Source organism: Nycticebus coucang, chromosome 8 (genome assembly GCF_027406575.1).
Source record: "Nycticebus coucang isolate mNycCou1 chromosome 8, mNycCou1.pri, whole genome shotgun sequence".
NCBI lineage: Eukaryota > Metazoa > Chordata > Mammalia > Primates > Lorisidae > Nycticebus > Nycticebus coucang.
The window spans coordinates 41,025,564-41,049,576 of NC_069787.1; the positions used below are offsets into that span (position 1 = coordinate 41,025,564).

A 24,013-nucleotide genomic window follows, 5' to 3' on the forward strand; every position below is an offset into this window, starting at 1 on the left:
TCTGTGGTCTTGTGCAAGTTCCTGTGTTCATTTTCCTCATCTGTAAAACACAGATAATATGAAGTATACTGCCATTAAGGTTGTTGTGGAGATTTACATGAATTGGTAAACATAAAACTTTTAGAACAGTGCCTGGCATAGAGTAAACCTTAGATAAAGATTATAGATCTTATTGCTTTTTAGATGCTGCTGCTTCCAGGAAACCCTCCGCAGTTTACCCTCCATGGATTAAATACTTTTGGCATAGCTCATCACTGCCATTGATAATTTTGTAATCCTCATGATGCTTCTCCACACTGTGCTTTAATAATCGGTTTACTTGTCTGTTTTTCCCATTAGACTTCAAGTATGTCTTCTTTGGCTTTCATCCCCAGTCCCTGTCAGTACAAGGCACATAGTAAGTGTTCAATAAATGTTTGTTGAACAAATTGGCAAGTCTTTCTGGTCCTTCTGACATGGGAGAAAAAATAACGAATTTGTCATGGCCACATTATAAAGCTTTCTGAATGTGCCTAATGATTCCACAAATGTCAAAGGGTGACAAACAAGTATTTCCAACAAATATTAAGAAATTCTGTTCTAAAACTTGCTCTCATTTCTCCTTAATTACATACCTCCCTATCCAAGATGTGCTTGGCAGCAGAGGTCTTTCCTTTCACTTGCTAATATTCTCTATAACCTGTGAGCCCTTATTGAATAATGCTGAGTTATGTTTTAGGGGAAATTTCTACAGAGAGCAGCAAGGTAGCTGATAGCACCTCATCCATTCAAGACCCCATTCCTCCTGGTGCTAATGTGGTATTGGCCTCACTTCTCTGTTTTTGCCAAATCACTCTTCGCTTCTTTCTGCCCTTTAGGAACTAGTAGATATTTTGGTGGCAAAATACCTGTTTTAGAATACCTCTAACGGCATTCTAAAAGTACTTTAGCTATTTGTAAGTCAGAAGATTTCATATAAAATTCTTGATTGCTGCCCACCTTTGAAAAAACTCAGATTTGTCAACAAATCTGTGCCCAGCTTTCTTGGGCACAAGCACTTGGCTGAGCTGAGTGGCAGTGGCACACTTTTAAGAGACTCTCAGCTCTCCTGTGGAGTTGAACCTGTCTACTCATAAGGTGTGCAGGTATCTCAAATGCATCCTGCTCCACTCATTCAGGTTGTCTCCCTGAACCCTCTAGCTATTCTTTGGCAATCCCTGGTTTAGAGGATAATTGCCAAATGGTCCACTTTCCCCTGGTTCTTTAGATAAAGACTTTAGGTAGCCAGAGGCAACATATAAAGTTACTATTCTTATAACCACACCAATATGAATATTTAAATATAGGCCACTTTCTATTCTAATTACCTTTAAACATTTAACCTTTGAAATAAAAAAGTGTTATTTTTAACCATGAATATTTACTTTAACATTTAACTTAAAATAATTTATATTGATTGTTTTAACTTGAGTTTTCAATGGCAAGAACAATTTAAAAAATTAATATCCATCAGATTAAACTATAGAAGTATCTATCTACTTAGTTAAGACTTACTGGAATCAGTCTTATTTCTTCTTTAATATAATTCCACTTAGTTGGTGATAGCATCAGGTATACATCAGTGTCTTGCTACTGAAGTATATAATAACATGCAGTAGGTTTAATTCCATTTTAATAGAAAGTTCAAGTATGAGAAATAATTCAGAATACATCATTTATTGGAGATACAACAAAATGTAATGATAAATTACAGTGCCATAATCTTTTAGTATAACCTTTAATACTCAAATACCCAGTGTTTGTCATTTAAATGGATAAAATAACTCCTTTTGAGCTGTACCTTCTTGAACCACAACTCTGATGGAATATATGATAGTTTTTATGACATGTACAAACCAGAGATCTGGAATAATGTTTTAAAAACCTCCCCTCAAGGATCATTTCACTCAAAAAACCAATGATTTAGAAATTTTGAGTTTTTAATAGTATTTAATTTTTTGAGTATCATTGAATGAGAAAGGAATGGAGGAGGCAAATGTATTCAGACACAAGGTCATTTAGTGATACATACAAGGTACAATTAGAGAATGTCTCTTAATGAAATAATTCTAACCTAAAATCTACTATAATGTTTATGGACTTATTTAAGGGTTTGTAGGTGTTTTCATCTCATCCATGTGAATATCATTCTAAAATATCTGTTTTTCCATCTATACTTAACTTGTCAATCTAATAAGGGTGTTGAAGAGACTAAGGGAAAGGAGAATTGCCTCATGCCTTTTTCTTCTGGCCCTGAATGTTTTGGATTATTAAGTAGGCACAACTAGTTCTAAAGAAGTTTATTCTGGAAAAATGATTCCTCAGCTTTTGGGATACCCCATTTTCAAATCATATGAGTAGGCAAGACGATGTTAGGCATAAAGACTGTCCTCTGGAGCTAGATGGTAGGAATTTAGATTCTGTTCTGTCACTTCCTAACTACAGGCTCTTACATAAGTCAGTCTATCTCTCTGTGTTTAGTTTACTCATCTGTTAGACAGTAGCAATAATTGAGCCTGCTTAATAGACCAGTTGTTAGGATTACATGAGTTATGCCTTGGAACAGTGCCAACCGCAGTAAGTGCTCAGTTAATGTTTGTTAATACTATTATTATTTTATTATTTTCTCTTGACATGAATCCATGTTTAACTTGTGAATATGGTATCATCATAAATTTTTAAACTTACAGTTTATTTCAATTAACAAATACTTATCAAGCTCTTGCTGTGGGCCAAGGTCTGTGCCAAAAGGTATGAACCCAAAGGTGAATGAAACATGGACTTTCTCTTGGAGAAGATTTTAATGTGGCAAAAAAAGACAGCTATATTAAACAGTTCTTACAAATGGTAGATGCTGAATTATTCTTATGAATCAAGTGTTAATGAAGGAAAATATCAGACTTTTCTAGCCAAATTGGTGGTGGTTGAAAGTAAATTAATTTTCTCTTGGAACAAAATTTAAGACTTTTTTAAAAAAGACAACAAAATCCAGGAACTCAACAACATATTGTCACAATGTCCAGCATACAATAAAAATAAAATTACTAGATTTGCAAAGTGGGAAAACATTCCCCATAACTAGGAGGAAAAAAATCAGTAAATAGAAGTAGACCCAGACATGGCAAAGATGATAGGATGAGGAGGCAATGGCTTTAAAACAACTACTGTAAATATATTTGAGGATTTAAAGGAAAATATGAACATAGTCAGAGAACTGATGGAAACCTCAATAGAGAAATGAGAACGAGAAAGCTGAGACTTCCACCCAGAGTAAGTGCTTCACTGGGGTCAAACAGAAACCAGCTGAAAATAACCTCTTAGCCCCACCACACCAGATAGGGCCCCAGTCTCTCAGGCCACAACGCTGTACGTGCCCTCAACAAAGCCTCAGGGGAAAAATCAAAGAGAATAAAACAACCATGGGGCGGAATCAGCGGAAAAACTCTGGTAACACGAATAACCAGAATAGATCAACCCCCCCAAGGAAAGATATGGCGGATGTAATTGAAGATCCCATTCATAAACAATTGGCTGAGATGTCAGAAATCGAATTCAGAATTTGGATTGCAGACAAGATTATTAAAATGGAATTAGGAATCCAAGGAGAAATTCAAAAGTTGTCTCAAGAATTTAACAAATTTAAAGACAAAACCACCAAAGACTTAGACACACTGAAGCAAGAATTTGCAGCCCTCAAAGATATGAAAAAATACAGTAGAATCCCTTAGCAACAGAATGGACCAAGCAGAAGAAAGGATTTCTGACATCAAAGATAAAGCCTTTGAACACTCCCAAACTCTCAAAGAGGAAGAGAAATGGAGAGCAAAAACAGATCATTCTCTCAGAGAGCTCTGGGATAACTCGAAGAAGGCAAATATCTGACTCATAGGAATTCCTGAAACAGATGAAGTGGCCTCACTGGGCACAGAGGCCCTTCTGCATGAAATTATGAAAGATAATTTTCCATACATGCCTAGAAAACCTGAAATTCAGATAGAAGATAGCTTCAGAACCTCAGCACGACTCAACTCCAATAAGACATCACCCAGGCATATCATAATTAACTTCACTAAAGTTAATATGAAGGAGAAAATTCTCAAAGCAGCCAGGCGAAAGAAAACTATTACCTTCAAAGGGAAGAACATTAGAATGACTGCAGATATCTCTGCTGAAACTTTTCAAGCCTGAAGAGGGTGGTCATCGACTTTTAATCTCCTAAAGCAAAATAACTTTGAACCCTGCATCTTCTATCCAGCTAAACTGAGTTTCATTTACAATGGAGAAATTAAATACTTTAATGACATTCATATGTTGAAGAAATTTGCCATAACCAAACCAGCTCTTCTGGATATTCTCAGACCTATCCTCCATAATGACCAACCCAATCCTCTACTACAAAAGTAAACTCACTCAGAAACTGCTGATCAAACTCCAACTTCCACAATAGTGAAAGGATTAAAAATGTCCACTGGACTTTTGAAAAACTCGATACGCAAAATTTCAGCAAACTTACCAAAAGTCTCTATTAATGTGAATATCTTAAACTGCCCTCTAAAGAGACATAGGTTAGCTGACTGGATACAAAAACTCAGGCCAGATATTTGTTGCATACAAGAGTCACATCTTAGCTTAAAAGACAAATACAGACTCAGGGTGAAAGGATGGTCATCCATATTTCAGGCAAATGGTAACCAGAAAAAAGCAGGAGTTGCAATTTTATTTGCAGATACAATAGGCTTTAAACCAACAAAAGTAAGGAAGGACAAGAATGGTCACTTCATATTTGTTAAGGGTAAGACTCAATATGATGAGATTTCAATTATTAATATCTATGCACCCAACCATAATGCACCTCAATTTATAAGAGAAACTCTAACAGACATGAGCAACTTGATTTCCTCCAGCTCCATAATAGTCGGAGATTTTAACACTCCTTTGGCAGTGATGGATCGATCCTCCAACAAAAAGCTGAGTAAAGAAATTTTAGATTTAAATCTAACCATCCAGCATTTAGATTTAGCAGACATCTACAGAACATTTCATCCCAACAAAACTGAATACACATACTTCTCATAAGCCCACTCCAAAATTGATTACATCTTAGGTCACAAGTCTAACCTCAGTAAATTTAAAGGAATAGAAATTATTCCATGCATCTTCTCGGATCACCATGGAATAAAACTTGAGCTGAGTAACAACAGGAATCTGCATACACATACAAAAACATGTAAGTTAAATAACCTTATGCTGAATGATAGCTGGGTCAGAGATGAGATCAAGAAGGAAACTGCCAAATTTCTGGAACAAAACGACAATGAAGACACGAACTATCAGAACCTCTGGGACACCGCAAAGGCAGTTCTAAGAGGGAAATTTATAGCACTGCAAGCCTTCCTCAGGAGAACGGAAAGAAAGGAAGTTAACAACTTAATGGGACATCTCAAGCAACTGGAAATGGAAGAACACTCCAACCCCAAACCCAGTAGAAGAAAAGAAATAACCAAAATCAGAGCAGAACTAAATGAAATTGAAAACAAAAGAATAATACAATAGATCAATAAATCAAAAAGCTGGTTTTTTGAAAAGGTCAACAAAATAGATAAACCTTTGGCCAACCTAATCAGGAAAAAAAGAGTAAAATATCTAATCTCATCAATCAGAAATGACAAAGACGAAATAACAACAGACTCCTCAGAAATCAAAAAAATCCTTAACGAATATTACAAGAAACTTTGCTCCCAGAAATATGAAAATCTGAAGGAAATTGACCAATACTTGGAAGCACATCACCTTCCAAGACTTAACCAGAATCAAGTGGAAATGTTGAACAGGCCCATATCAAGTTCGGAAACAACATCAACCATACAAAACCTCCCCAAAAAGAAAAGCCCAGGACCAGATGGTTTTACGTCAGAATTCTACCAAATTAATTCCAAATTAAACAGGAATTAGTACCTATATTACTCAACCTGTTCCAAAAGGTAGAAAAAGAAGGAAGACTACCCAACACGTTCTATGAAGCAAACATCACCCTGATCCCCAAACCAGGAAAAGACCCAACAAGAAAAGAAAATTATAGACCAATATCACTAATGAATATAGATGCAAAAATATTCAACAAGATCCTAACAAACAGAATCCAGCAACACATCAAATTATACATCATGACCAAGTTGGTTTTATCCCAGGGTCTCAAGGCTGGTTCAATATATGTAAATCTATAAATGTAATTCATCAATTAAACAAATTAAAAAACAAAGACCATATGATTCAATCGATGCAGAAAAAGCTTTTGATAACATCCAACATCCCTACATGATCAGAACACTTAAGAAAATTGGTATAGAAGAGACATTTCTTAAACTGACAGAGGCCATCTACAGCAAACCCACAGCCAATATCATATTGAATGGAGTTAAATTGGAATCATTTCCACTCAGATCAGGAACCAGACAAGGCTGCCCATTGTCTCCATTGCTTTTTAACATTGTAATGGAAGTTTTAGCTACCACAACTAGGGAAGAAAAGGCGATCAAGGGTATCCACATAGGGTCAGAAGAGATCAAACTTTCGCTCTTCGCAGATGATATGATTGTATATCTGGAAAACACTAGGGATTCTACTACAAAACTCTTAGAAGTGATCAAGGAATACAGCAGCGTCTCAGGTTACAAAATCAACATTCATAGATCGGTAGCCTTTATATATACCAACAATAGTCAAGTTGAAAAAACAATTAAGGACTCTATCCCATTCACAGTAGTGCCAAAGAAGATGAAATATTTGGGAGTTTATCTAACAAAGGACGTGAAAGATCTATATAAAGAGAACTATGAAACTCTAAGAAAAGAGATATCTGAGTATGTTAACAAATGGAAAAATATACCATGCTCATGGCTGGGAAGAATCAACATTGTTAAAATGTCCATACTACAGAAAGCAATATATAATTTCAGCACAACCCCCATTAAAGCTCCACTTTCATACTTTAAACATCTTGAAAAAACAATACTTCATTTTATATGGAATCAGAAAAAACCTCGAATAGCCAAGACATTACTCAAAAAAAAAAAAAAAAAGCAGGAGGAATCACACTACCAGACCTCAGACTATACTACAAATCAATAGTGATCAAAACAGCATGGTACTGGCACAAAAACAGAGAAGTAGATGTCTGGAACAGAATAGAGAACCAAGAGATGAATCCAGCTACTTACCGTTATTTAATCTTTGACAAGCCAATTAAAAACATTCAATGGGAAAAGATTCCCTATTTAACAAATGGTGCTGGGTGAACTGGCTGGCAACCTATAGAAGACTGAAACTGGACCCACACCTTTCACCATTAACTAAGATAGATTCTCACTGTATTAAAGATTTAAACCTAAGACATGAAACTATAAAAATACTAGAAGAGAGTGCAGGGAAAACCCTTGAAGAAATTGGGTTGGGCGAGTTTTTTATGAGAAAGACCCCCCGGGCAATTGAAGCTGCTTCAAAAATACACTATTGGGACTTGATCAAACTAAAAAGCTTCTGCACAGCCAAGAACACAGTAAGTAAAGCAAGCAAACAGCCTTCAGAATGGGAGAAGATATTTGCAGGTTATGTCTCCGACAAAGGTTTAATAACCAGAATCCACAGAGAACTCAAACGCATTAGCAAGAAAAGAACAAGGGATCCCATTGCAGGCTGGGCAAGGGACTTGAAGAGAAACTTCTCTGAAGAAGACAGGCGCATGGCCTTCAGACATATGAAAAAATGCTCATCATCTTTAATCATCAGAGAAATGCAAATCAAAACTACTTTGAGATATCATCTGACTCCAGTGAGACTAGCCTATATCACAAAATCCCAAGACCAGAGATGTTGGAGTCGATGTGGAGAAAAGGGAACACTTTTGCACTGCTGGTGGGATTGCAAATTAATACATTCCTTTTGGAAAGATATAGAGAACACTTAGAGATCTAAAAATAGACCTGCCATTGAATCCTGTAATTCCTCTACTGGGCATATACCCAGAAGACCAAAAATCAGACCGTAATAAAGATATTTGTGCCAGAATGTTTATTGCAGCCCTATTCATAATTTGCTAAGTCATGGAATAAGCCCAAATGCCCATAGATCCACCAATGGATTAATAAATTGTGGTATATGTACACCATGGAATACTATGCAGCCTTAAAGACAGATGGAGACCTTACCTCTTTCATGTTTACATGGATGGAGCTGGAACATATTCTTAGTAAAGTGTCTCAAGAATGGAAGAAAAAGTACCCAATGTACTCACCCTTACTATGAAACTAATTTAGGACTTTCACATGAAAGCTATAACCCAGTTACAACCTAAGAATAGGGGGAAGGGGGAAAGGGAGGGGAGGGAGGGAGGAGGTAGGTGGAGGAAAGGGGGATTGATGGGATTACACCTGCGGTGCATCTTACAAAGGTATATGTGAATCTTAGTAAATGTGGAATATAAAGGTCTTAGCAAAATAACTAAGAAAATGCCAGGAAGGCTATGTTAACTAGTGTGATGATAATGTGTCAAACAGTCTATGAACCAAGTGTATGGTGCCCCATGATCATACTAATGTACACAGCTATGATTTAATAAAAAATCAATAAATAAAATAAAAAAAAGAGAAATGAGAACTATGAAAATTAATTAGCATTCTCAAACTGTAAAAAATACAATATCTGGAATGAAAGAGCCACTGGATGGACTTAAAATAAGTTTAAATATGGGGAATATCAGTGAAACTGAAGTCAGGAAAATAAAAGCTATCCAAACTAAAGCACAAAGAAGGAATAAAAAAGCCTGAAAAAAATGAGCTAAGTCTGAGTGAACCATGAAAAAATGTCTGTCAGTCTATATATGTGTAATTGGAGTATAGAAGGCAAGCAGAAAGAGATTGAGAAAAGAAAGTTTATAAAAGTAATTTTGAAATGTTAAAAATATACAGATCTCATAAGCTGAAGAAACCATAACCTAAGAAACAGACATGTACACATATATAAATATATGTGGTTTTTATATATGTGTACATGGCGTATTATAACCAAGTTGCTGAAAATCAGTGATATCAAAGACTACAAAAGCAGCCAGAGAAAAAAAGTATATGCCAAAGAACAGCAATGAGAATGCTACCAACTTCCCATCAGAAACAAAGCAATTAAGAAGACAATGGAATGGTGTGTGGTTGTAGTGCTGGTGGTGGTGGTGGTGGTGGTAGTAGTGGTAGTAACTTGTCAACGTAGAATTCTTTATCCAATGAAAACATTATTCAAAAATTGAGGCAAAATAAACACATTTTTGAACTAAAAAGCTGAGAGAATTCATTGCCAGCAAACCAATGCTATAGAAATATCAAAGGAAGTTACGCTTGAAAAAGTTATATAACATATGGAAATTTGGTTCTAAATCAGAGAATGAAGAGTGTGAGTACTGGTATATATGTAGATAAATCTTAAAAAATATATTTATATCATAATATTTATAAGTACTTGGTTATTTAAAGCAAAAATAATAATTGTATATTTATATGACAATACAATGGTAGAGATGGTAGCATACTTTTATGAGCGTCTTATCCATGAAATATTCTAATATCATTCAAAGTTAGATTGTGGAAAATTAAAGACCATGTTGCAAACTCTAGTGCAAGTATTGAAAAAATGGAACAAAGTCATATAACTTATTGCCAGTTGAGTATGTTAAAATATTATCAATCCAGAAGATCATAGGACTGAAGAACTGAACCAAGAACAGATGGGACCAATTGAAAACAAAGAGGAAAATGGTAGGCTTAAACTCAAACCTATTAAATAATTACATTAAATGGAATTGGGGTAAACCCTCTAATTAAAAGCAGGACACAATTGTATGTTGTTTTTAAGAAGTGTACATTGACTCTATAGATGCAAGATACAAATAAAAAGAATGGGAGAGGATATACCATACAAATCATAAACTAAAGTACCTGTATTAACAGCAGACAAAGTAGACTTCAGGACAAGGAATATTACGTAAAAGGAATATTTCACAATGATAAGAGGGTTGAATCATGAAAAAGATACATCATAATATTCCTAAATGTGTACACACCTAATAACAGATTCAAAATGGATGAAGCAAAAACTAACAGAACTAAAGTGAGAAAGGTACATATAGCTGGACATTTCAACACTCCTTCCTCAGATATTTGCAGTCACTAAAGATACAGACTTGAAAAATACTAGAATACACATTGTTTTTACGTGCACATTGAACATTCACCAAGATACATGTTAGGCTATAATAATCTTAACAAATATTAAAAGATTTAAATCATACAAAGTATCTGTGACTACAAAGGAATTAAATTATATATTAATGACAAAAAAAGATAATTGGACAATTTCCATACTGAGAAATAAACAACATACTTCTAAATTATCTATAAGTCAAAGGAAATATGGGAATATTAGAATATATTTTAAATGATATTTAATTGATTTAAATGATAATGAAAATAAAACATACTAAAATTTATGGGATAATATGAAGCATTGTTTAAAGGAAAATTTATAGCATTTAATGATTATGAATATAATCACAATCAAAATTAATTATAATCAGAAGTTTTTAAAAAGATAAAAAACAAGTATCTGTCCTAAAAAGCTAGAAAAATAAGAAAATTAAGTTTGAGTATGCAGAAAGATAGAAGTAATCAAAAGAATAAATCAATGGAAAAAAATGGATAATAGAGAAAAATCCATGAAACCAAAAGTTGGTTCTTTGAAAAGATTAGTAGAAGTGATAAGTACTAGCTAGACTGATTAAGAAAACAAAATACAGAGCATACCAATGTCAAGAATGAAAGTAGGAAAGAAAGAAACAGAGGAATATTATGAATAACTTTATACCAATGAATTCAACAACTCAGATGAAGTGGGAAAATTCTTTTAGACATAAATTACTAAAATTAATACTACAGGAATAGAAAATGTATATAGCCTCATATCTATCTTTAGAAAGTGTATCTGTAATTAAAAATTCAGGTTCAAATGGATTTATAGATAATTCTATTAAACATTTAAGGAAGTAATATCAATTTTAAACACTTCTTTCAGATATTAAAGGAGGAATATTTCCCAACTTATTTTATAAAATGAAGCCAGCATAATTCTGAGACCAAAACCAAAGACATTATAGTTCACAAAAGAACTATAAATGAATATCCCTCCTGAACATGGACATGTGGAACCTTAACACCATGACCAAGTGCTGTTTATTCCAGGAAGTCAAGGTTAGTCTTACATTTGGAAATCAGTAAATGTAATTCATTACATTAGCAGAATAAAGGGGGGAAATCATAAGATTATCTCCATAGATGCAGAAAAGTTATTTGACTAAAATATATTAGCCATTCGTGATAAATATTCACATCAAACTCAGAATAGAAGGAAACTTCTTCAACCCACCAAAGGGCCTTTATAAAAAACCTATAATAAAATCATACTTAATGGTGAAATACTGATTGCTTACCCCCTTCAATGAGAAACAAGGCAAGAATATCCACCCTGACCACTTCCATTCAGCATTATATTGGAGACCTCCACCTGTACAGTGAGAGAATAAAATAACAACAACAACAAAAAAATACAGATTAGATAGGGAAAAGTAAAACTTTGCAGACAACATGATCATCTATGCAGAAAATTCTAAGGAATCTACGAAGATAAAAGAGAACCTACTGTAGAATAACTTAGGTTAGCAGAGTCACAGGATACAAGATCAATATACCAAAATCAATTGTACTTCCATATGTTAGTAAAAAACAATTAAAAATTTAAAGCTTTAACTATTTATGGTAACATCAAAAATATGAATTAGTAATAAATTTAATAAGACATATGTCTTTACATAAAAAACTATAAAACATTGCCGAGAGAAATTGAAGAATACTTTAATAAATGGAGAAATACACTGTGTTCATGAATTAGCAAACTATATTGTTAAGGTGCCCATGCTTTCTCAATTGGTCAGTAAATTCAAACAGATTCTGATTGGAATCTCAGGAGGCTTTATTGGCAGAAATTAATAGACCAATTCTAAAATGCATATGGAAATAAAAAACACTTATAATAGCTAAAACAATTTCCAAAAACTAAAGCTTATACCTTGTTATAAAGCTATGGTAATCAAAATAGTGTGGTATTGGCACAGATACCAATAAATGGTGGCTTTATTCATAATAGCCCAAACCTTGAAGAAACCTAAATGTTTAAAGCAAAAGAATGAGCAGTCAAATTGCATCTTCAGAGTGGAATACTACTCTGCGAAACAAGAACAAACTACCAATGCATACAACACTGGTGAATCTCAAATATGCTGAGTGAAAAAAGCCATTTACTATGATTACATTTATATAAACTTACAGAACAAATAAGAACAATCTAAGGTGGAAGAAATCAATGATTGCCTCTATGAGAGGTGAGTACTGGGATTGCTTGGAAAGCTGCACAAGGATATGTCTGGCGTCACTGAAATATCCTGTATCTTGATCCCTATCAAGATATACTCAACCGTGAAAATGAATGAAATATCTTCTGCAGCAACTTGTATAAAACAGGAGACCATTATCTTAAGTGAAGTATCTCAGGAATGGGAAAACAAGCACCACGTGTTGTCAATAATAAGTAGGCACTGATATCTCAGGTGATATTACCTAAGTGAGAATTCATCACCCAGTGAGAATGGCCCTCATCACAGTCTCAAAGCTGCAGATGCGGGTGTGAATATGGAGAGATGGGAACACTTTCATACTGCTGGTGGGACTGCAAACTAATACAATCTTTTTGGAAGGAAGTAGGGAGAATCCTCAGAGAACTCAAATTAGACCTCTCATTTGATCCTGCAATCCCATTACTAGGCATCTACTCAAAAGAGAAAAAATCCTTTTATCATAAGAACATTTGCACTAGACTGTTTATCACAGCTCAATTTACGATCACCAAAATGTGGAAACACCCTAAATGCCCACTAACCCAGGAATGGATTAATAAGCTCGGTATGTGTATACATGGAATACTATTCAGCCATTAAAAAAGATGGAAACTTTACATCTACTGTATTAACCTGGATGGAGGTGGGATACATTCTTCTTAATAAATCCTCACAAGAATGGAGAAGCAAGAATCCAGAGTACTCAATTCTAACATGAAGACAACAGATGATCTAATACAAGGGGCAGGTAGGGAGATGAGAGATCAGGAGAGGGGAAGAGGCAGGGGTATGGGGGCTACAGTGTAAGGCACACCTCTTGAGGGGTGGGACACAACTACAAGAGGGACTTTATCTAACAACCGCAATGAGTGTAACCTAATTCTTTGTACCCTCAGTGAATCCCAAACAATAAAAAAAAGATAAATTTTTAAAAAAATAAGTAGGAGCTAAAGATTGGTATATGTGGTGATAAAGTAATGTAAAGGACATTGGAAGGGTGAGGGATAAAAACTTACCTATCAGGTACAGTGCATGCTATCCTGGTGACAGGCACACTAAAAGCCCTACCTTCAGGATTATACAGTACATTCATGTAACAAAAACATTTGTACCCCCTTAATATTTTGAAAGTCACCAAAAAAAGGAAGAAAAGCAAACCATCTCTCAATGCCACCCAGCCCCTTGGTCCCAAAATAGAGGTCTGTAGAAGCACAAATGAACTTCATAAATAAACTTCAACTCCAGAGTTAACAGGGGAAGTATTACCTCAGAGAAAAGTTAGGTTTCAGTTAAGGCAATGTTCATAGAACCCTTATTCTGGAGAATGTAAGTACTTTTCACAAGTAAGAATTTCAGAGTCCAGTGAACGCTTGACTTGGGGATTATTAAGAGAAATATGGAATTGCTGTCTCAGGAAGAGATAGCTTGTTCGATGTGGGTAGGAATCGGAAGGTAGTCATGGATTGCTGTACAGGTATAGTGATGATACATCTACAAGGAATTTACCCTTCATTGGTCCAGCCAAAAGCTAGCTCTGGCAGCCCTGGAAGCCCTCTCATCTCTTCTCCTCTCTCCATGGAAGGACTTGTTGTGATTTGCTTTTCCTAGGGAAATTGTTTTTAATACAGTAAAAGCAGATAATTACTTCTTCTAACCATGTGAATATAAAATTAGAACTATAATCTCTGCTTATAGACCTTACTACATACAATGTGGTGATAGACATGAATAAAAGCATTGTAAACTGATTTCCTATTGAGAAATTTAAAAGGTGAAAAATTGTTTTTAAAGGCACAGGGTTAAAACTCTAGTTTTTGTATACAATGGCATGGGAGCATGATAATAGAATGAGGTTCTAAAATTCTGGGAAAATATGTACTTTAGGACTGCTGGATTGTGAAATTGTGGTTTCTTATTTGTCGTTTCCTTTTGGAAGGACAGTGCTGGCTTGAACGGTGTGTTGTTAGTAATCCAAGTTCTTTCTACACTGGCAAAATGAAACTAGTTTTCTTGAGATCCTTTTTATAGTAATGGCAGAGAATAGGGGCATAGGGTATCAAAAATATTTATTCAAAAATACTAGGACACTAAGAACTTATTCTTACATGCACTTGAATGTGTGAGAGTGTGTGTGTGTATGCGTGAATAGACAGTCCTTTCAGTAGTATAATAAATCCATATTCTATGATATTGGATATTGATTTCAATAAAAACTGGAAAAACATGCTTGAAACATTCTCAGGAATGGAAAAACACCACATGTTCTCATTACAAAGTAGTAGCTAAATAGTTGGTATACATGTTCGTAAAGTGCTGTAAAGGACATTGGAAACTAAGAAGAGTGAGTCAACTCCTTTTTACAAAATTTCATACTGGAAATAAAAAAGTATAAACTCAATAATCCAAGCAACAAACTAAACAGAACTGTCTTTTCTCTGTCAGATTACTGTTTTCTGATGCATACTTCTGAAAGACCTATACTCATGAATATTTTACATCAGGAGTTGTTCCCCCACTGGACTAGAGTTACACATAGAAATGAAGTTACTAGAGATCAAGAAAAATGTCAAAAAGGGGGATTTTTAAGAGTGGACAGCAGCAAGAATAATGAAAATAATATTTTATAAAGTTCAACTGTAATTCATACAACCTACCTATTGGTTGTAGAGAGTTTATATACTCTTTTCCAAAACTTCAGAAATTATGTCACAGTATTTCTATGAATAATGAATTATTTGTGGAAGTTTATAAAAATTAGAAGCTTTATAAATACCAGCTAAACCAAAAAAGAATTTCTGTTTCCTCTAGGCAAGGGAGAGTTACAAAAGTTTTCCCATCTTTTTCAAGAACCATCCTTCTCTGTACTCCTCAGAAATGGATTAACTAAGTAATCCCAGACATTTTATTATTGAATGATTATAAAATGAAAGTGTGAACATACGTGCCTTGGCATGTATTTATATACATACCTTCATGTATTCTTTCACATATGCATATCCTTATCCTTATTTGTTGAGTGTTTCCATGAAGCATGAGTCTAGGCAGGGAGAATAAAAGCAGCATGACTGTAATAGATATGAAAAGCGTAGTGGGCAAGGATCTGGTTTCCTGGGATTTAGAGATTTTGAAGGAGACTAGTACTGATTCCCAAGCAGAGTTGGTAGTGTAGCCAGCTAAAAAGTCCGTCTAAGCAGGTACAAAGGTGAAAGGCGTTGAAAATAAGTGACCAGAATGTTCTCATGCCTCCCTAGCCTTAGAAAACTTATTTATTCAAAACTAGACTCAGGTATCACAAGATTTTCCTAAGTATAGGAAGACTCACAAGGCAAAAAAAGCAGATAATTTAAAAAACAGCTATTTACTCTAAAAAAATACCTTAAAAGTTGTATAAGGAAGGGAAAGGTAATCCTAGAACACCAGTTGGCTCAACTATATACAATATTTACATAGTCACAATAAAGAAGACACTGGATGTGCATTTTAAGAGAAAAAGAGTAAATGAAGGATAATTATTCAGGAAGGAGGAAGTGGGAGAAGCAGGGAGTGAAAACTACTAGCCAAAAGTTTTATCTACCATGATAGGAAGTAAGTAGTATCTAAAATTGATGAATCAATAGACATTACTTTAAAATAAACAGATTAATAATCTGTGGTATGTGTATACTATGGAATACTATTCAGCCATAAAAAGTGATTTTTTTGTATCCTTTGTTTCCGCCTGGAGGGATTAGGAAAACACTTTCCTAAGTATAGCATCACAAGAATGGAAAAACATGCATCACATGTACTCAATACTAATTTGAAACATGTGTGCTCACATGAGAGAAAAACATAATTAAATTCAATAAGTGAGGAAGGGAGTAGTCAGATTCTACCCAGGGGGAACAGTATGTGATTGTATGCCACACTTCCTGGGTGAGGGACACAACTACAGCTTAGACTTTATGTTACAAATCCAAACAATGTAACCTAACTGTACATACCCTTCTAAAACAACTGTGTACGTATAAATGCAATGTTTGCTATACTAGTAATTAATATATTAAATTACTTTTTGAATAGTGAAAAAATACAGGGAGAAGAAACAAGTTGGCAGTATGATTCGATAAGAGAAGGAATAACAAAGTGCTATATTTGTGTAAAACTTTGGCACTGTTATGCTTGTATTTGCATATAATACCACTATAACATTTTTAAAATGTTTTTTCAAAGAAGGCTTTCCTAAACCTCCCCACCCACCAATGGCCCCCTGTAGTAACTGTATGAAGTAGATGCCACATGTCTGCCTCCCATCCCAGACTAGGACTGTCTGATTCCTATCTGTATCCTTGAAGTCACACCGAGGTGTCTAACACCTGCTAGCACTTAGCATGTGTGGGGAAGAATGGGTGAATGAGTGTACTGAGGCGTGAACCTGCTAAATGGTCGGGATCTGGGCATGGTATTGAGTCTTTTAGGAACAGGAACCATAACATGGTACTTCACCCTATGGCATATGTACTGGAGTTGGCCCTGGTATTGTCCTTCCTAAGTCAGCATTTCTAGCTAGCCCTCCTCACTTTGTGCTTAGATGACTGACAGTGACTGAACCAGTTTTCCTGTACCTTGGTGCTCTCTATTCTGCCTCAGCCTTGTACCCTGCCCCACACCAACCCTCTCTTTCCAGCTCACATTATTCCTGCATCACGATTAGTCTAAACTTTCTAGTACTCTGCTTTTGCACATTCTTTTTTCAAAAATCACATGCATAGGGCGGTGCCTGTGACTCAAGGAGTAGAGTACTGGCCCCATATACCAGTGGTGGTGGGTTCAAACCCAGCCCCGGCCAAAAACTGCAAAAAAAAAAAAAAACAGAATCACACATACACTTCACCCTCCTGAATCCTGATCCTCCAGCTGGCCTCACTGGCCCTTCCTGCTGCACTTCCTACTCCTCCCCACCGTTCACCATGTTGCCTTCAGTCCCATCTCATTATTTCCTGACACCCAGTCCTACCTGCTTCCTTTTCCACAAAAGACTAAAACATCTTCATAGCCTGGGAATATAATTTTACTGTTGAGATACCTGCACAGAAAATAATCGTGTATTTAATCAATAATTTACTACTGTGTCGTTTACTTCTCTACTATGGAAACAACCTTAGGTTCACCTCCTTGAGAAAATCAACTTTTCTAGAAGTAAACTGTTTGCTTTTGGAAAATAATTACATAATGGACCTTATATAGACTTTGTTTCTAAACAAATAAAAGAAGTGCATATAACTTTAATACTATTTTCTTTTGATTTCAAAAATTCTTCTATTTCTATTCTTCAGTCTTAAATATGCTTTAATTTCTTACTAAATGATTGTTTTTTTCCTTTATTTAACTCAGACCATTTATAGAATTCATTTGATGAAGTATTGAGGGATCTAATTGTTTAATGGGCAGAAATTAGTCCCTACAAGAGTGCTTTAAAAACTGGCAAATACCAGGGATAATTACAAATTCTTTAGAAGACTCTATTTCTGTACAATAGGTTAATTGGTTATAAGTAGACAGAACTGGCCACAATTTAAACCCAGCTTCTAATTTTCATCCATGCCTTTTTTTTTTTAACAAATATAAGTGGCTAATTGTGATCAAATTAGTCCCCTTGAAAGAACAATTGGCTACTTATCCCTGATTTTCAAGATTTAAGTGGTCTGACGCACCTGCAATTAGCTTCCCACTAGTATGCTGCCTACAGATACAGAGTTATTTCCCAAAAGTTAGTCATAGTCTTATCTCATGATGGGAACTCTGTAGTCAAATGACCAGTGTAGTTTACATGGTCATAATTTCTTTAGAATAATCAAGTCAATTTTTAAGAAAATTTATGCCAAAACATAATAGATTTGCCTAGGGGGAAAAATTAGTTTGGAGCCACTTGATGCAGATAACTGCCTCAACTCTCTGGACTTCCAACATAGAAAGGGGCTTGTTCATTTATGTGATTATGGAAGGTACTCACTCTTCTTTGTGTCTCTCTATTTTAGTGGTGCAATCTGTGCATTGACTTGGTCGCATTCACCAATGAAATATTCAAAGGGGCAGTTTTCCAGTCATTGGATGGAATTATTGTTTCAGCTAACTGTAAGCTACGGAAGATATTCACCTTAAAATCAAAACCTCAAGACACTGCAGACAAAGATGGTATGTTCAAATTGCTATCAAGATTTTTAAATCCTCTGTATGTTTTTTAAATTAGCCATGTGTTGGGGATGGTTGCATGGGTATGTGGTAGCAGTTTGATTTCATGTCTGATGTTAGAAATAAATTTGTCCACAATCATGTTCTGGATCAAAAGTTTATATTTACTGTAGCTGAATGTTACAAAATGTATGAAGTTTTCCTTTTATGGTTGTTTTTTTTTTTTGCTGTTTATGATAAAACTTGCTATCTGTATTAGGGTTCTTAGTTGCAAACAACAGAATCTTCTTTAGGTGATTGAAAAAGAAAATTAATTTATTTTAGAAAATTATCCAGTTCATAAATTCTCTAGAGTCAGGCTTAGATCCTATAGACAAGAAAAAATTCAACCCCTACCATGAAACTTCTCCAGAAATGATCCTCCCATAGCTACTTCCACTGTGCAGAGACTCCGTAAGTTACACAAGGATGCTGGGCTCTAAGTTTCAGAATTTCTGTTTCAGCAGCCCTTCAAAGCAGGACATTTTCTTCCCTGCCACACTCACCCAAAGTAAATGTATTCTTCTTCATATTTCTCTCTACTGAGCAAAGTTTGACATGACTGTTTCTGATTTGTGGAAGTGGGGATGCATGCTTAAAGGAGACTGGCAAAGCAAATGTCTGATTTCTGACTAGGAAGGGAGGTATCATTGTGTAGGAAAGTCAACAAATTAGGAAGGCTGTGAGAAAGATACTGGGCATCCACAAAGCTCTACCATTGTCTGCTATACTATCTTATTTTTCTTTTTTTTATTGTTGGGGATTCATTGATCTTATTATTCTTGTACATTGCATGAAGTCATCTGGGAAGAAATCATATTAATTTTCTAGTGATCATGTTAAAAATGGAAAAACAGAAGGACTAGAAACATATACACTTATTATTCATAATTTGATTTATAAATATATTCTGTAGGTAACAGCCATCTGGAATTCATAAGGCAGCACACCATACTGCTAAGATGGTTTTAAACAACCAAAAGTATTGAAAGAATACTGATTCTTCCTTTTGATTTTTGTCTGGGATTTTATTTTTTTAATCAATTCTAGAAGCCCAGGAAGCAGGGCTGCACATAAGATGTCAAGGTGTATCTTGAAATTTGTATCTGAACTTTAGATTTGTGCTCCATCTGGATGACTGAGAAAGCCTTATGTAGCTCACTCTGTGGAACAGGACACTGTGCCTATAAATTTCATTTGATAATAAAACACAGCAGTGTATTAACAGCTCTCCAAAGAGATCACATGCCATCAAATGTGACTGCTCATCTTATGTACCACTTAAAAACTATCTGAGAAGGTAAAGATTTCATTTTAAAAAATGGCAAAATAACTAAGAAATGCCACAAAAGCTATGTTAACTAGTGTGATGAAAATGTGTCAAATGGTCTATGAACCAAGTGTAGGGTGCCCCATGATCATACTAATGTACACAGCTATGATTTAATAAAAAAAATTATAAAAAAAAATAATAAAAAAAAGAAAAAAATGGCACCCAGCTAATAAAAAGTCTCAAAATTTCTAGAAATATCTGTACACTATACATTAAGTCATAGGAAATAAATCATAACCTGATAAATATTTTTAAATAAAGGTAAAGGAAAAAGTGGATCAAACATGTCAAATTGAATGCATGTTTTAATCTTTTAATCAATCTCTGGTTCTTCTTCCAACCTCATCAAAATTATAGGAATAAAAAAAGCATAAACTCACCAGGATAAAGAGTATGGGGAAGGGACAATAACAGACAAAAGATGTTTGTAAATTTTGTAACATTAAGGAGTGACTTAGAAGAGCAAAGGAAGCTGAAACCTTTGAATTTGCATCAGGTTGCCAGTGAGTTTCACAGAGGCTCAAGAATTGACAATGCTAGGTATACTGCCAAGGGAGGGTAAAGACGAAGGCTAAAAACAGAGAGATTGGCTACAATTTTTTTATCCTATAGAAAATTCCAGCTTCTGGTTCTAACTCCATATGCCTAACCCACAGGAGATTTGGTCTCTGGAGTTTCTGAACGTTAAGTACATCAGGTACCTGTACTATACCTAATAGGAAAACAGAAACTAAGAGGAAAACCATTAGGAAAAAGGAAATAGATATGATACAGAATATACATACATTCTTTTTCTCAGCATTAAGAAAATATACTGCATCTATGAAAACAAATAATTTGTTCTTGATTTATATCAATAAACATTTTATTAAAGTGCATTATAAGTGTTATTATATTATAAACTTTGTATATACATATGGAAACCTGCACAGATCCTAAGTGTGCAGCTTAAAGTATTACCACAAAGTGAACACATTTCTGTAACCACTATGCAGATCAAACATTATGAGCCTCCTTAGAAGACATCTTGCTTATGTCTCCTCCTAATCATGACCTTCTCCTTTCTCCTGAAAGGTAACCTCTATTTTGACTTCTACAGATTAATTTTACCTATTTTTATCGTTATATAAGTTGAATCACATAGGACACATTTTTTCATATATGCATTCTTTTGTAAAACATTGTGAAATTCACCTATGTTGTTGCATAACAATAATTTATTGATTTTTCAGTACTGTGTAGTATGCTATTGTATAAATATACCTCATTTTATTTATCCTTTGTAGGCTGCTATGAACAATGGTTCTAGAAACATTCTTCTACAGTGCTCTTGGAGCATCTATATAGGCATTTCTTTGTATATTTATTTAAAAGTTAAATGAAGGCATACTTCAGAATTCCTAATTTCAATTATTCTCTTTTTTTATTGTAGAATTTCCATTTGATTCTTCTCTATAATTTCCATTTCTCAGATGAAATTCTTCATATTATTATCAAATTTCTCAAATGTATTAACCAAAGTTATGTTAAAGTTAGCTCATAACTCCTGTGTGTGGCTGGATCCCATATGGCTCTATTTCTATTGTGTGTTTATTTTTCTCTTGGCCTTATGCCTTGGTATGCCTGATGAATTTTGAGTGAATGCTAGACATTGGAGATTAAAAATTGTAGAGATATTTTGATGCTCTGGATGGTATTTTCTTTCTCTAGAGATAATAGAACCAGAAAAGAAAAAAGACAGTAATAATAATAGAATAAATAAGCCCAAAAGAATGAAACTAGGATGGAAATGTTAACAACTTTGGAAAATAGTTCAAGGAGTTCACCATCAGAGTAATAGGATTTCAAGGAGAGAAACTAGAGAAAACAGAAATATAAGATGATTGTCCAAATTTGAAGGCCAGATATTTTTAGATTGACATAGTTCATTACATACCCAGAATAATTAATGGAAAAGATTCACTATTGTGAAATTTGAAAACAGGAGAGATAAAGAGAAGACCCTGGAACCTTCTAGAATTTAAAAAAAATATGATTTTTTTTTGTTTTTTTAAATAACTTTAAATTTAAATTCAGTGTATTAGTTCTCACTCTCACCCCCACTTTTGTTTTAGTCTTAGTTGTGCATTTGTGAATTTCAAATAGTCACCATCAGTCCTTTTGCTGAGGTTTCTCCAGTCATCACATCATCACATGATTTCCTCAAATAAGTCCTCAAAAAAGGGTCAAGGGATTCATAATTCTCTAAGTTCTGTAAGTAGATTTTTCTATATGCTTGATATTTGAAGGTCGGCTTGGTGCTGCACATAAAATACTTGCTTCTAACTTCCTTTCTGTGAGCTCTTAAAAAGTGCTGTTCCATTGTCACCTTATTTTATAGGTTAGTTTTGAAATGATTGATGCCAGTCTAATTGTTTTTGCATTTGTAAGTTATTTATTTGTTTATTTTTAGCCTGGAGTATTTGAGAGTTTCATATTTATCTTTTAAATCTAATAGTTTTACTAAGATATATCTTGGGGTTTTATCCTTCTAGATAGATTTTTCTTGTTACTCAGTGGTCTCTTTGAATGTGTAGGCATAAATCTTTTTTCCACTCTATACAGTTATCTTGGGTTATAGTTTTTAATATTAGCTCTGTCTCATTATTTTATTTTTCTTTTCAGGGATTCTGCTAACACAAAAAATTATTGCTTTTTTTTTTGCCTGTCTTCCATGTCCACTACTTTTCTTCTGGCCCTTTTCTCTTTATCCAGGAGAAAAGCAAAGGGAGAATCTTTGCTCAAAAAAATAAAATCTTTAAAAAAAAAAAATAGAGAGAGAGAGATGATGAACATTTTTTCATGTGTATGCAAATCAAAACAACCCTGAGATATCATCTAACCCCAGTGAGAATGGCCCATATCACAAAATCTCAAAACTGCAGATGCTGGCGTAGATGTGGAGAGAAGGGAACACTTTTACACTGCTGGTGGGACTGCAAACTAGTACAACCTTTCTGGAAGGAAGTATGGAGAAACCTCAAAGCACTCAAGCTAGACCTCCCATTTGATCCTGCAATCCCATTACTGGGCATCTACCCAGAAGGAAAAAAATCCTTTTATCATAAGGACACTTGTACTAGACTGTTTATTGCAGCTCAATTTACAATCGCCAAAATGTGGAAACAGCCTAAATGCCCACCAACCCAGGAATGGATTAACAAGCTGTGGTATATGTATACCATGGAATACTATTCAGCCATTAAAAAAAATGGAGACTTTACATCCTTCGTATTAACCTGGATGGACGTGGAAGACATTATTCTTAGTAAAGCATCACAAGAATGGAGAAGCATGAATCCTATGTACTCAATTTTGATATGAGGACAATTAATGACAATTAAGGTTATGGGGGGGGAAAGCAGAAAGAGGGACGGAGGGAGGGGGTTGGGGCCTTGGTGTGTGTCACACATTATGGGGGCAAGACATGATTGCAAGAGGGACTTTACCTAACAATTGCAATCAGTGTAACCTGGCTTATTGTACCCTCAATGAATCCCCAACAATTAAAAAAAAAAAAAAAAAAAAGGCAAAGGAAATTTCTAGAACTAAGGTCAAAGGAATTCAAAGGATGATGCCTAGGTAGATCATCTAGAAAGCAGTCACTCCAGAATTCAGCATAAAAATGGAAGCTTTAAGGAGGAAAGTCTCTGGGAAAATAACGTATCTGATAAAGTAAGATATGTCTGCACACGAGAAGAATAAAGCTGGTTTTGCAGTGGTAATAGGGATTTTAGAAGAATTAAGGTTCAGAACGTAGAAAACTGATGATAAGAAGCAACTTTGAAGAAAAGAAAAAGTTTTAGAAAAAGTTGCACAAGAAAAGAAATATAATTTTATCATGTGGTTCAGATGTGCACAACTTTGTCTTTTGAGAAGTTTTATGTTCACAGCAAAATTAAGTGGACAGTATGTAGAATTTTCAT

At 34.7% G+C, this 24,013-nt stretch overlaps 1 protein-coding gene across 1 annotated transcript in view; it reads left to right on the forward strand.

Annotated features, from left to right (window-relative positions):
• CFAP20DC (CFAP20 domain containing) overlaps positions 1 to 24,013 on the forward strand; it is a 360,272-nt gene that overhangs the window by 127,093 nt on the left and 209,166 nt on the right. Inside the window, exon 6 of the mRNA XM_053599624.1 lies at positions 18,523 to 18,679. Coding sequence (XP_053455599.1) covers positions 18,523 to 18,679 — 157 coding nt within the window. The remainder of the gene's footprint in view (positions 1 to 18,522; positions 18,680 to 24,013) is intronic.